Consider the following 13,844-nt stretch of genomic DNA (forward strand, 5'->3'; position numbering starts at 1 on the left):
CGCCGAGGACGGCGGCTGCCAGTCCCTCCCACCTCTGTCTGCAGGATGATTTAATGGCAGGGTCTCCGGGCCAGAGCTTCCTCCCCGCATGAGTGCTCGATGTCTGGCATGATAGGGCCCTATCTCGCTTTTCATTGCCATCACTCATGTAATCACCCGATAATTAATGGCCGTCTCTGTCCCATGGGTCCGACAGCAGAATTAACAGCTCTGTCACCCCGCAGGGTTATTTCTCTGTCTGCAGGATGATTTAATGGCAGGGTCTCCGGGCCAGAGCTTCCTCCCCGCATGAGTGCTCGATGTCTGGCATGATAGGGCCCTATCTCGCTTTTCATTGCCATCACTCATGTAATCACCCGATAATTAATGGCCGTCTCTGTCCCATGGGTCCGACAGCAGAATTAACAGCTCTGTCACCCCGCAGGGTTATTTTATTTTTCCCTCCCTGGCTTTTGTTCACAGGGAAACGAACCTGAAGTTCAGACAAGCCCTTCTGGTCACCCACCAGGAGCTGGTGAGCGAGGAGAGCATGGCCACCTTTGATGGTGAGTCTCCCAGACAGGCGAGGATGCAGCCATCCCACTGGGATAGGATCGGTTCAGCCTCGGGAAGTCTCTGTCCCCTCAGGCACCAAGTGCCATCAGCCTAACCGGAGGCTGCACTTGCTCCTGCCTGCAAGGCTGGAGGGTGGTTCATGCCAAAAGGCCTTGCGTGGAGGCCCTTCCCTAGCAGAGTGCCTCTGTGATGGGTCCATCAAGGCTGTGTACCTTCCCCCTGTCCTGGGTCTTGATTTTTCCCGCTGGAATCAAGTGCTTGGCTCCCAAACCTGAGCTCAGACCCTGGATATTTTCCCCTTTGGTCCTCCATAGGATGCAGACTCCCCTCTCAGATGCTCCGGGGATGAAGGGGGTTGTGTTTGTACCTTGTCCAGTTTTATAGCCCAGCGCGGTTCCTGGACTGAGCACACTCCCAGCACGGCAAGGTGGCCCTCCAGCTTAGCCTGACCTTAATTTGAGCCATCCATGTCCCAACTGCATCTGGAGATGCCCTGGCAAAATCTGAATCTCCCCTGAGAAGCCCCTAGCACCCCTCTTTGGAGGGGGCAAGTGTGGCGGGCGGGAGAGGAAGGACCTCTTGTTTCCCCCAAAGCCATTACCTGAATCATGCCCTCTGCTCAAGGGAGAGTGACCTGCGAGGAGCCCAACAGCCGCATGCACAGCTTCACCGGCACGCTGGAGTGGAGGGGCGAGACCTACTCGCTTGACAGTGAAAGGATCTTGCTGCGAGGCTGCAAGCTTCGCAACACTGACGTTTGCTACGGCTTGGTTATCTATGCAGGTGAGTGCCCAGGCCCAGGTCAGGAAGGGCAGAAAATACCCAGGTCCCCGGGGGTTTTAAGCTGCCCAAGTGCTTCTAGCATCAGCAGGTCCCATTCTCAGCTGATACGAAGTGGGAAGACCTGCTGCTGTAACCAAGCCTCTGGAAATTTGTCCCAAGCTTTGCTGGTGTTGGGCTCGCTGGCTGGGAGATGATGTGGTGGTACCAAACATCTGCTTATCCCAGGTTATATTTCAGCTGCATCATGTCCTGGATCCATTTCACTTTGTGGCCTCCTGCACGGATGGCTCGGTGCAGCTGAGAGCTTGGCCATGAGTAGCTGTGGGAAGAGGGGTGGGGTAAGATCTGGTGTAAGCAGCACTTCTCCGAGCGTGCAGCCATGGCTTGATTAACCACTGATCAAGGGACGCGGTCCTCTGAAGTCTTCAGAGGTGGGGAGATGTTGTTATGGAGGAAACCAGCATCACTTAGCTGCAAGTCAACCTTCTGGGGGCTGTGGACTTGCGTTTTTACTTCTAAAATGTTTCTCGTCCAGGATTTGATTCCAAAATTATGAGGAACTGTGGAAAGATCAAGCGGAAGAAAACCAAGCTGGACCGCATGATGGACCGGCTGGTGATCATAGTGAGTGTGGTGCAAACACCTCCTGCCCTGGTCCACCGGCCTCCTGGGGTTGCTCACAAATCTTATGAGAGGCTGCTTGCTTGGGTGATGCTGATTTTCTTAAGCTTGCAGTATTTTGCTCAAAATATCTTGGGTTTAACATGTTATGGGCAAATACCAAGTGATGTTCCCAGGAAGTGGCGGTTGCTGGGTCTGGAGCAGTCTGCGTGGTGGTTGTGTTTGCTTAAACCCTGGACCCTGGCAGCTCCGAGTCCTCAGCTGTAGAGCAGCCCCTTGGACCAGGGAGCTAGAGTATTCAGGATCTCCAACCCCTTCTGGCCTCCTTTACTCATCCATAACCGTGCAGGTCCGAGGAGGATGTTATGGGCAAATACCAAGTGATGTTCCCAGGAAGTGGCGGTTGCTGGGTCTGGAGCAGTCTGCGTGGTGGTTGTGTTTGCTTAAACCCTGGACCCTGGCAGCTCCGAGTCCTCAGCTGTAGAGCAGCCCCTTGGACCAGGGAGCTAGAGTATTCAGGATCTCCAACCCCTTCTGGCCTCCTTTACTCATCCATAACCGTGCAGGTCCGAGGAGGTGGTTTGTGCTGAGGGTCCTGCGGGCTGTGGCTCAGCACAGAGTAGACGGAGGACGGGGGAAGGAGGAGCCTTTCCTCTGTGGGAAGCAAAGCAGCGTGGTCATAGCAATGAATTGGATGGCTCTTATTCTGGTTCCTGGTGGTTGAGTGTCACCATTTCTCAGACCGGCCACTTGCATTCCTCTGTTTGCTGGTAACTTCAGCAGGAGGGCCGCAGGACACCCCTTGTCCGGGGAGATGGTGTCTGAGGCAATTAGGAGGGTGGGAAAGTCGGGTTTTGCTGTGTGTGTGTTGCGGATGCGTCAAGCTGAAATACGCGCTGTGATCCTTCATCTCCGCCCAGGATGAGCTCTGAGAACCAGCTTCAGGCACAAGGACACCTTTCTGCAGGTTTACAGCTAAATGAGAAAAACAGTCTGGAAGGGGCAATGGTTGGTCCTAGAAAAGAGTCTGGTGGGCTCTATGTGATGGGACGTTCTCATCCTGGCTTCCCATCTCAGATCTTCCTGGTGCTGTTGGTCACGTCGCTGTGCCTCGCCATTGCCTCTGGATTCTGGGCCAGGATGTTCCAGGAGAAGCACAGCTACCTCTCTGCTCTCTACAAGAACACGACCCCTGCCCAGCAGGCCTTCTTCAGCTTCTGGGGCTTCACGATCCTCCTGAGCATCATCATACCTATGTCCATGTATATAACGTAAGGACAACAGAGCTTGCAAGTGATCAGAGATCAGTACCCTGCTCCTTGCCCTTGGCCATCATCTGGCACCTTGGTTTGCAGCCACAAAATGGGGCTGCACAAAAGATCCAGCTGTGACCCTGAGCAAGTCATTCCCATATGTTCTCTTAGCCGTAAGAGGGTAAGGATGGATGGGGTGTGTATCTTACAAACATTGATGATGTGCTTTGAGATCTCAGAGGAAAGCCAGAAAAGAGGTGCAAAGACACGTACTGATGTTGGAAATTGTGGACAGGCTGAGGATGAGACTGATGAAGGTGGTGTTTCCCCACTGAGCAGCAGCAGGGTGGGGAAGAGAAGGGCACAGCCATTGTGAGCCGGCAATAATCACAATTTGTGCTGGAAGAAGCAGTTTCCAAACTTTTCGGCCCTTCACTGAATCTCCAGATCCATGAATTTTGTCATCAAGGGCCAGATTTCCAGAGGGGAGCCCAGTTGCCTGGGACCCAGTGGGCTCTCAGTCCGGTGTGATGAGCCTTCTGGAAACCTGGCCACGAACAATGAAAACCCTTTTGCTTCCCCCAAGCTCAGAGCAATGGGATCCAGGCGGGGAGTTCCCCTCTGCCCTTTCTTCCTGTGTCAGAATCCCAGATGCCCCTGGGATGTGAGTAATGCAATCTCCTTCCCCAGTGTAAGTTTTCTTCTACCTGATTCCCTAGGTTTGAATTCATCTATCTGGTGAACAGCTTTTTTATCAACTGGGATCTGGAAATGTATTATGCCGTCAAGGACATTCCAGCAAAAGCCAGAAGCACCAGCCTCAATGATCAGCTCGGCCAGATCGAATATATCTTCTCAGACAAGACTGGCACCTTGACACAAAACGTGATGAGCTTCAAGAAATGCTGTATCAATGGGACCATCTATGGTAACTTTTGGTGGAAGCAAGTTTGTAGGGACTCATGAGTTAGGTAAACCTTGAATTGGTTCTTTCCACTCCTCCTGGCTTGCTAGGAAGCTTGGGGCATGTGGATTGATCTTGGTGGTCCAGTGTGTAGACAGAAGATGCTGTAGGAATTCAGCTTCTTCTCATCTCCCGTGTCATCAGTGCTTTGCAGGGGCCACCACGCCTGTGGTCACACTTGTCTCATGTTCCCAGTGCGTGGAGTGAGGGCACGATTCTGCCCTCCTAAAATGGGTGCCTACCTTTCAGGAGATCATGCCCCAAACTCAGCTGAGATCAGCTAGGTTTTCCCTGATAAAAAAGGAAGCCTGGGGTTAGGAGCCCGGCACAGCTACGTGGCAAACACATAGTCTGAGTGAGGCGGATCCCGCCTGGAATAATTAGCTGATGCTGGCCCAGGTGGCCAGGACAGGGCAGGCAGAGGAGCCACGGGGTGATGGGCCAGGGAAGCCTATGGATTTTTATTTTCTGTGAAGGTCTTGGAGAGAAAAAGGAGGGTTTGCTTTTCTTCTTTGCATCGTTTTCTGGCGAATCTCCGGCTTGGTTTCCAAATCTGGGCACTTTGAGGCTTTCAGGTGACCTATGGAGGAGGCAAAGAAATTATCATTCCCCTTATGTTGTTTCTTTACAGTGAATGCATGTAATCGCTCTTGGCTTTTTTTTAATGACTCTGCTTGTTTCTAAGTCCTTCCAAGTCCTTCCTCTTCTTATTGCTATACTTACTCGAGCTCTCGGCTGGCTTCTGGGAGCTGTCTCAGTGCTTAATTAGTGAAATTTAGTGAGTGGAGAGGGCCAGAGCTTTAGCATGGAGCTCCTTTTTCCTGAGATAAGTATCAGGCACTTGAGACAAATGGGCTGTGATAAAAGCAAAGAGGAGGGAAAAAAAAATATCTAGCAAAGTTTTTAAGCAGGAATAAAACCAGTTTTCCCCTGCCTGATGTATCGTGTTGCACCTCCGTGACAGCAGCATCGCCGCAATCCCACCAGTATCTGGCCAACTGCAGAAGCCTCCCAGGACACGCGGGTGAAAGCGAGACCTGAATTTTTAACGTCAAAAATGTGCCGAAAGTCTAAACAGTCCCAGAGCCAAATGATTCAAACCTGGATATCCTAACAGAGCCTGGCTCGTGAACGACACCGAGCAGATGCTGAAAACCCGTCCCTTTGCGCCAGTCTTTTGGCCAGCAAAAGCAGCAGTCCCTTCCAGGGAAACTGCTCGCAGCCCCCACTAGTGATGCTCCCTGCCAGCTCTCTATTAATTGAATTATTCTTATTTTGGCAGGTACAGGCCCAGGCCATGAGAACAAAGAGCCATCGGTGCGTAACTCCCCTCTTCCACGTAACATGGGGCCAGATGCCACTCCTCATCGGGGCCAAAGCCGTAGCAGTTATCGATTACAGGCCCAGCCTTTTGTTTTGGAGCACAGCTTGCTTACAACGGTGTCCCATGCTGTAAGAGAGTGGCGTGTGTTTCCTTGGGCCGGCGAGTTTGCCGGTCCTCAGCTGCCAGTTAAGGACAGGGGAACTGGATTTATAAAATAATGCAGTTCTGGGGTGTTTTTTTGTTTTTTTTTTTTTTTTTAAATTCCCAACCTTTTTATACTCACCCCCTTGGTGTCGGCAATGCAGAGCTCGGCTTACAGACTCTGATCTGGATCAGACCGTGCCAGCACAGGGTCGCTGTATTGCAACCCAACAGCATCCCCGGTGCAGAGCCCCGTGGTCGGTCTCTCTCTTGGGTGCCTGCAGCCTGCCTGTGCCTCTTGCAGGGGTCAGGGTTGACCTGGAGCCACCACGGGGAGAAGAAGTTGGACTTCTGTGACGCGACGCTGCTGGAAGCTGCCTGGCGGGACAGCGACCCCGTGCTGAGGGAGTTCCTGAGGCTGCTGGCCCTCTGCCACACTGTCATGGTGGAGGAGAAGGGCGGTGGGTTGGCCGCAGTGGTTGACGTGCTCAGAGCGGGGTCGAGCTGCCGTTCAAGGCATTGAGGCCACGATGGCTTTTTCCATTGCCCAGCAAAGCTCTGCTGTGCGGCGAGCAGGTGGTGCGAGAGCCTGGGGATGCTTTGTGCCACTGTCCTAGCATCACAGACATGTACATTTGGGTTTGTTTTAAAGCTAATTAGTTGGAACAGGAGCACAGGGGGGATAATCCAGCCCTGTCTGGGCACTTGTCATTGCCCTGGGGCAATGAGCAGAAGAGATGAGACAAGTAGGACTGAGTTTCCCAAGCCTGGTGGCTTGGACTTTAGGGCGTCCATAGATAATGTTGGTGCTGGGCAAGAACAAGGTGTTTCAGATGTCCAAGAGTTGCTTGGCTGAGAGTCTCCTTGTCTAACCCCTACTCCTCTTCTGCAGACCAGCTGGTTTATCAGGCAGCTTCACCAGACGAAGAAGCACTGGTGTTGGCAGCCAGGAACTTGGGGTACGTCTTTCTGGCCCGAACTCAAGACACCATCACCATCAGTGAGCTGGGGAAGAAGAGGACGTACAAAGTGCTGGCCATGCTGGACTTCAACAGTGATCGCAAGAGGATGTCCGTCCTGGGTGAGCAGGGTTTGAGCAGCCAAGAAAGAGCGAGTAAATGAGAGGCTCAGAGGAGGTGTGTGAGGAACTGACAGTCCTTGAGGCCTGATCCTGCCTCGTGGTGGTGTAGATCTGGGAAAATTCCTGTGCTTCCTATGACCGCAGGCAGAAAAGCGCCAGCGTCCCCTGCGGTGCCTTCTGCAGCACGGCCATTGCATGGGGACAGTGACGGGTGGGAGCCATCTCTCTGAGTACCTAAACTGTCCTTCCCCTCCCTCCCCAGTGCGAGACCCCCAGGGCACGATCCGGCTCTACACCAAGGGGGCTGACACAGTCATCCTGGAGAGACTGCAGAGGCGAGGGCCCAATGAAACCTTCACCGAGATGGCGCTGGATGTGAGTCCCATGCCAGCCTGGGGCAGAAAGGGCTGGTCTCCCTGCTGCTGGCTGTGGGCTGGGTGTCCTGGAGTCCCCTGCTGCTCTTTTTCCCTCTGGCTTCAGGATTTTGGTCCGTCTGTCTTCCTTCTGCTCTAAGAGCCTCACCTGCATGTAAGGCAGGGGGTAAGAGGGCATCAAATCCATCTTCGGTGTTCTGCATGGACCAGTTGCATTGCGAGGATGCTCAGGGGGATGCTGTAGGATGGGGGAGGGAGTCAGAGCCCAGAAGGAGACCCTCAGATCCTGGAGTTTTTCTGGCTCTGTCCATGGGAGCATCGTGGCTGGCTGGCATGATGCCCTGGTCCACTGCGAGAGTCATCTGGTCGAGGGAAAGGAGACCTGATGTCTCATCTCTGCAGCGCTTCGCAGAGGAGACACTGAGGACTTTATGCCTGGCCAGCAAGGAGGTGAGCGAGGTCGAGTACAGCAAGTGGAGCAGGAGGCACCGCGAGGCCAGCGTCCTGCTGCAGGACCGCACGCAGGAGCTGGACAAGCTGTACGAGGAGATGGAGCAGAACCTGCAGGTGGGATGAGGCCAGGGTTTAGGAGGAACCGGCTGCGCAGGTCCCACAGAGGGCAGGAGTGTGGGGTTTGGCTCTCCGGGATGAGGGGGTGAAGTGTCCAACCCAACACCCATCCCCTGGGTGGGAGGGCAGGTGGAGTGCCCCCCCAGGGGTGACTTTGTGACATGCCAGTAGACACTGGGTTAGATATCTGTCAGGTCGTGTCCACCCATGGGCAAGGACTCCTGGTTGGATCCAGGGGCAATTCCTACCTCCGTGTCTTGCCCTGCCCCAAGTCATGACACCCACTGATCCTTCTTCCAGCTGCTTGGGGCCACGGCCATTGAGGACAAGTTGCAAGATGGAGTCCCTGAGACCATCCAGCTGCTGAAACTGGGCAACATTAAAGTGTGGGTGCTGACGGGAGACAAACAAGGTCAGTGGAGGCAACCCCAGACCCCACCAACATATTTCAGCTTCTGGGAGTGGGCAGCAACCAGGTTCTGTTGTTCCCTTTAATATACAGTAGCAGCACGTCCCACAGATCATGTCATCCATGGGGAAACTGAGGCAGGAGAAGCCATCTGTGCGATGGCACAGAGCTGGAGCAGAGCCCCCAGCAGCTGCTGCCCACCAAGGGCTGTCGGACCCGAGGGCTGGGGGCTGCCCTGGGATGGGGGCGGGGGCAACACCATCGGCCATTGACACCTGTGTGTTGCAGAGACCGCAATGAACATTGGCTACGCGTGCAAGCTGCTCACGGACGACATGGAGATCCTGGAGGAGAAGGAGATCAGGTGAGGAATCGTGACCTCCTGGTTCAGGACATTGTCCCCGCTGAAGACACCCGAGGGCATAGGAACCTGTGCGGGGTGGGCAGAGCTCGACTCTGCCAGAGATGCTTCTCCTTCCCTGTCCCAGCCTGGATGTCCATGGCCCTCATCTGCTGATGCTTTTCCAGGCCTCCCCATCTGTTTCTGCCTCTACAGCACTCTCTCCCTTGGCAGGCTTTGACCAGAAAGTGCTTAAGCTGCCTCTCCAGCCTCTAAACCACAGGGACAGAGGCTGATTTCTGATATCAGTGAGCCCTTGGGGCCCCCTCTCTGTCCCCCCTGTTGCCACCACTGGGTTACCAGCCCCATCTCCCTGCAGCTGGCTTTGAGATGGCAAAGGTCAACTGTAGGTCTCAGTCGAAGCCAGGCAGTGTGTCCAGTGTCCTCAGCTCAGCTCCAACCACCCCTTCCTCGCACAGCGAGATCCTCGAGGCTTACTGGGTGAGCAACAACAACCTTAGTGGCAGTGGGGAAGTCCTGTGCAGCAGCCGTCTCTCCCAGCCATGTCCAGAGGCTTCGTGCCACAAGAAGAGAGCTATCATCGTCAGCGGGGACTTCCTGGTAAGGTGGCACTTGGATGCTCTTCTCTGCTCCCTGCCCGCGCTGGCAGATTGCTGTTTCTGCCCTGGTGCTATCAAAGTCCTGGGTGGCACCAGCGTGCGGAGGACGTGATGCCCCTCCTGCCCAAGGGGTGGGAAAAGCCCATTTTGGGCTGGGGAATGAAGAGTGGAGAGGAGGGCAACCTTGCACCGATCATTTGGTGTTGGGGGTCTTCAACCACACCTGCCCGACTGGTCTTCTGGGATGATGCAGGCTGGTGGGTAATCACATGCTCTTCTGGTCATACTGGGAAAAACTGGTCTCATGGTCACAGTGCCTGCTGCGTGAGGAACTTGGAGAAAACTGGGGTCGCTTTTTTGTAGCATCTACAAGATTTAAGAGCGTTGCTGAGGAGCTGGGGGTTCTCATGCTATGAAGGCTATGGGTGAGGTCCCAACCGCGTGTGCTCTCCCCTAAGGACAAAATCCTCCACGTGGGAGAGGTGCTGAAGGAGAAGAAGGGGTGGCTGTGGCGGAGGCTGGCTTGCTGCAGGGCTACGAGCCCGCAGGAGCCGGGCAGTCTGGTGGAGAAGGCTTTCGTGGACTTGGCCACCAGCTGCCAGGCGGTGATCTGCTGCAGGGTGACCCCCAAGCAGAAAGCCCTCATCGTGCAGCTGGTGAAGAAGCACAAGAAGGCCATCACGCTGGCCATCGGGGACGGGGCCAACGATGTCAACATGATCAAAAGTGAGGCTCAGGGCAGGGGGGACTGTGGGTTTTGGCCGGCGCATCCCACTGGTGGGGAGTGGTGGTGCCCCGTCTGCCATCTCCACCACCTCACCCTCTCCTTTGAGGTGAGGAGCTGGGAGGGGAACGCCCAAACTAGTTCTCCACGTTGGTTTGCTGGGAGGGGAGCGAGAGGCACAGGACCAGGACCAGCCTGGGACAAGAGCAGGGTGGACCACTTGCTTTGGCAGTGGGGATGAACCTTGATGAAACTTCAAGCCCCAACCTGGGCAGCTGGCAGAGACGTCCCTGCCCCTCTTCAGCAGCCCTGACATGGGGCTGTGCTCTTCGCACGCCCAACCATGCCTGGCATGTCACTCCCGCAGCCGTGGCATGTGATGGAGGGGGCTTCTTCCCTTTGCCCATCACTCCTAGATTCACCCTCTGCCCATCAGCCTGGGGGCAATCTATAGAGAAATCAAGCGCCCAGCTCCCCAAAAACCTCCCCACCTGCGTTTTACACCCTCCTGTCCTCTGCAGCCGCTGACATCGGGGTGGGCATCAGCGGGCTAGAGGGCATGCAAGCCGTGCAGTGCAGCGACTACGCCCTGGCACAGTTCTCTTACCTCCAGCGCCTCCTGCTTGTCCACGGCCGCTGGGCATATCTGCGCATCTGCAAGTTCCTCCGCTACTTCTTCTACAAGACCTTTGCTGGCCTCATGGCCCAGGTCTGGTTCGCTTTCCACAGCGGATTCACAGCTCAGGTGAGGGGATGCTGCCATTAGCAGGGGTCACATCCATCCCGTGGAGGTTTGCACACCAGTGTTGCAACCTGCTGAGGGACCACATGCAGGTCTCGTGCCTGGTACTGCCTGATGGGCACGTGTCCACATCACTGCCCTTGTATTCTTTCTCCCTTGCCCTGGTATCGGGCTGTCCAATTTTTTGGGGCTGCCTGGCTGAGATGCAACTGGTTATCTGCTTTGTACCTGGGTGGACTGGGAAAAGCACCCTGGGGAGATTTGGGATGTCCTTGTGAGCTGCAGCTCAGTCTCGGACAGACGCAGGGAAAGATCCCACGTGCATTGAGCTGGTTTCCTCCAAAATAGGAGCTTTTATCCCAAGGGCCATCAGTGTGACGTGACCACCACCGTGTGGCTCCAGCCCCCCCATCTCCGTCTGCAGCACGGCCCCACAGCCCACTGATCGCTGCAGACAATGTGGGGCTGATGGGGCGAGTCCACGGGGATTTCCCCAGAGTTTGGGTGTGAGTCTCTTGGACTCACCCCTGGTGCCTGGGCATCCTTTCTGAGTCTTTCCGAAGCACTACTGAGCTCACAGCTGCTTTCTTCTCCCTTCTAGCCTCTGTATGAGGGCTGGTTCCTTGCACTCTACAACATATTCTACACCTCCTACCCCGTGCTGTCCATGGGCCTTCTGGAGCAGGTATGGGTTCACCGGGCTGCATCCAGCCCCTGTGCCTGGAGGCTGCATCCTCGGCGGGTGTGAATCGGCCCGGCGGTCGTCGCACCCCATCTGTGTGGCTCTTTGTGATGGGACATGGTACCGAGCAGCTCGATGGGCCACTGGGCCCGGGGTGCCTCTGTTCCCCGTCGCCCCGAAGCAAGTGGGTGGAGGGACTCACTGCAGCTCTCCTGAAGGGTGTGTTGGGTGGGGTGGCCCAATCCTGCTCCCCAGTGTGAGTGGGGAGGGTGATGCTTAGTCCCCTCCCGGCAGGACGTGAGTGCCAAGAAGAGCCTGGAGTTCCCTGAGCTCTATGTGATTGGGCAGCAAGACGAGCTGTTCAACTACCGCGTTTTTGGCATCACCCTCCTGCATGGGGTCAGCACCTCGCTCGCCAGCTTCTACATCGCACTCTGGGCCTTTGAGGACGGCATCGGCAGCAAGGTTGTTGGCGACTACGAGTCCTTTGCTGTCACGGTGGCCACATCAGCATTGCTGTCGGTCCTTGTGGAGGTGAGCACCAGCCTGCCCTTCCCCATCCTGGCCCCGGGGAGATGTACAGGGACCGCAGCCAGGCTCAGCCCTGGGCTGTCTGACATGATCCCCAGCAGCTTCGTGGCTGGGGGACGATCTCCCTTGGGGCAGGGGAGGAATTAGGGACGAGTGGCTGTATGGAAGAGGGTCCCCACAGCCTCTGTGTGCTCTCCCCTTGCCCCTGCAGATCATCCTGGACACCAAGTTCTGGACGGTGTTGTCCTTCCTGATGGTCACAGCCAGTCTGCTGCTCTTCTGCCTCTTCTCCTTCCTGACCCAAAGCATCGATGCCTTCAGGATAGCCCCTGCTGTCTTCTGCTTCCCAGGTGAGATGCCCCAGGGAACCCCATGGTCCTTCCCTTCCCTGAGCCAGGGGAGCCCAGCTTGGGCTTGGTGCTACAAGCTGTTTCCCACCTTGTAGATCATCTCTTCGTCGCCACTTCTCGATCTTGCTGTCTTGATTTTTGACTCCAATTTAGGTGCCATTTCCTCTTTAGACCCCTCAACACCTTTGTGGGTGGGGGCCTGTCCCCCGACAGTTTTTCCCTCTGTCCTCTCCACCTTTCCTATATCAACCACCGACTTCTTGCGTTGACAGAAGCCAGCCGGAATGCCCTGACTGACCCCTACATCCTGCTCGTGGTCCTGCTGTCCCTGGTGGTGAACACCGTCCCCTCGCTCACCGTCCGCTTGTACCGCACCATCACGGGCAAAAACACCATCCAGCAGGTGAGGGCTGCGTGGGGGCTGGCATGGGGAGGGGTCTGCCTCCTGCCGGCGTCGGTGGCCAGGGCTGGCCAGGGCACTGCTGGTGATGGGAAGGGTGAGGTTCCCCAAGGAAGCCACTGCCTGGGCTGTAGCGGTGGGACGTCACCTCTCCTTGGTGGCACCACTCAACTGGTGATGGTCTCTCATGACATTGGTGTCCAAGTCTGGCTCCAGGGCCTTCTCCCCAAATCGGTTCATGGCCCAACAGGAGGCCCTTGAGGCAAGAGACATGCTCCAGCTCTTGGAGAGGGTCTGCTTTTGGCTGCAGTAAGGAACTGCCCTCCAGGACTCCCTGGAGCTGCCACTTAGGAGGCACTGGGGTCTGGTGCAGGTCTTGGTACCACCCCCAGCCCGTCTGGGTTGTGGGTCATACCTTGCCGGTGGTACAAAGAGGTCCCAGATGAGAGCAGGGGTTGAGATTGTGCTCCAGAGCTCTGAGAGCTTTGAAGACCCCCATGAGGGTCCCCATGTTACACATCCCATCACATCAACTCAGGTCATGGTGGAGCTGGGAGCCAAACTGTGTCTCGGTGGAGGGCATCCCTGCTCTCCCTGCGCTGTCCCCGCCTTGGGGTGAGGGCTTGCCTGGGAGGCGGCCACAGCCCTGATTTCCCCATCTCCTTGCAGAATATCCGCCTGAAGGCCAGGCAGGAGCCGGAGCCCTCGGTGGAGCTGCGTGCCCACGTCCCTCACGGCTCCTTCCACCGCCGCTCCAGCTATGCCTTCTCCCACCAGGAGGGCTACGCCGGCCTCATCACCCGCGGAGACAGCCTGCGCACCGGGGACACCCGCAGAGCCACCCCGGGTCTCCTGCACCCAGAGACGGCCCCGGCTTTGTCCTCCCTCCCCAGCCCCTTGGCGTAGCTGCCCTGGCCGGCATCAACCTCCCACCATGCTGGGACAGGGGAGGTGCCGTCAAGGCGCAGAACTGGCTGGCTCCCTCCTTTTATGGGCATTTTATTAATCTTATTTGGATGGGTTTGAAGCGTGGGCAGCCCCCGTGGCTGCAGAGGGGGTGGCCCAGCCTGGGGGGCTGCTGCTCCAGGCGCTGAGCCCTGGGATGTGTCCCGCCAGCAGCTCCATCTCCCCCACGCAGTGTGGGCGTGGGCTTTGGAGGAGCCTGTAAAGCTGTGAAAACCACCAACCTCTGCCACCGCGCTTGGCCCCTCGCCCTGCGACTCCCTGGCTGGCACCCCAGCCCCCCTCCCTCTGCTGAGCCCCCTCAGAGCCAGGGCTTCCTCCTGCCCGAGGCTGATCCTGCTCCAGGCTGCACCCACAAACAGCAACTCTGCTGCCCCAGGCTCCTTATTCCACCTCTCAATTAATAAAATGCCCTGG

General features: G+C 56.4%; 1 protein-coding gene across 1 annotated transcript in view; it reads left to right on the plus strand.

The window, feature by feature from the left end:
* Positions 1-13,370, plus strand: part of ATP8B3 (ATPase phospholipid transporting 8B3) — a 30,056-nt gene extending 16,686 nt beyond the window's left edge. Inside the window, exons 9-30 of the mRNA XM_019473552.1 lie at positions 463-545; positions 1,180-1,356; positions 1,874-1,962; positions 3,037-3,230; positions 3,932-4,140; positions 5,459-5,493; positions 5,946-6,102; positions 6,534-6,722; positions 6,985-7,097; positions 7,499-7,663; positions 7,967-8,078; positions 8,364-8,439; positions 8,895-8,935; positions 8,987-9,041; positions 9,086-9,091; positions 9,454-9,761; positions 10,281-10,504; positions 11,103-11,186; positions 11,478-11,717; positions 11,926-12,064; positions 12,337-12,467; positions 13,134-13,370. Of these exons, the coding sequence (XP_019329097.1) occupies positions 463-545; positions 1,180-1,356; positions 1,874-1,962; positions 3,037-3,230; positions 3,932-4,140; positions 5,459-5,493; positions 5,946-6,102; positions 6,534-6,722; positions 6,985-7,097; positions 7,499-7,663; positions 7,967-8,078; positions 8,364-8,439; positions 8,895-8,935; positions 8,987-9,041; positions 9,086-9,091; positions 9,454-9,761; positions 10,281-10,504; positions 11,103-11,186; positions 11,478-11,717; positions 11,926-12,064; positions 12,337-12,467; positions 13,134-13,370 (3,064 nt within the window). The remainder of the gene's footprint in view (positions 1-462; positions 546-1,179; positions 1,357-1,873; positions 1,963-3,036; positions 3,231-3,931; positions 4,141-5,458; positions 5,494-5,945; positions 6,103-6,533; positions 6,723-6,984; positions 7,098-7,498; positions 7,664-7,966; positions 8,079-8,363; positions 8,440-8,894; positions 8,936-8,986; positions 9,042-9,085; positions 9,092-9,453; positions 9,762-10,280; positions 10,505-11,102; positions 11,187-11,477; positions 11,718-11,925; positions 12,065-12,336; positions 12,468-13,133) is intronic.
* Positions 13,371-13,844: the final 474 nt, after the last annotated feature.

The sequence above is a fragment of the Aptenodytes forsteri genome, unplaced genomic scaffold (assembly GCF_000699145.1).
Source record: "Aptenodytes forsteri isolate BGI_AS27 unplaced genomic scaffold, ASM69914v1 Scaffold391, whole genome shotgun sequence".
NCBI classification, from domain to species: Eukaryota; Metazoa; Chordata; class Aves; order Sphenisciformes; family Spheniscidae; genus Aptenodytes; species Aptenodytes forsteri.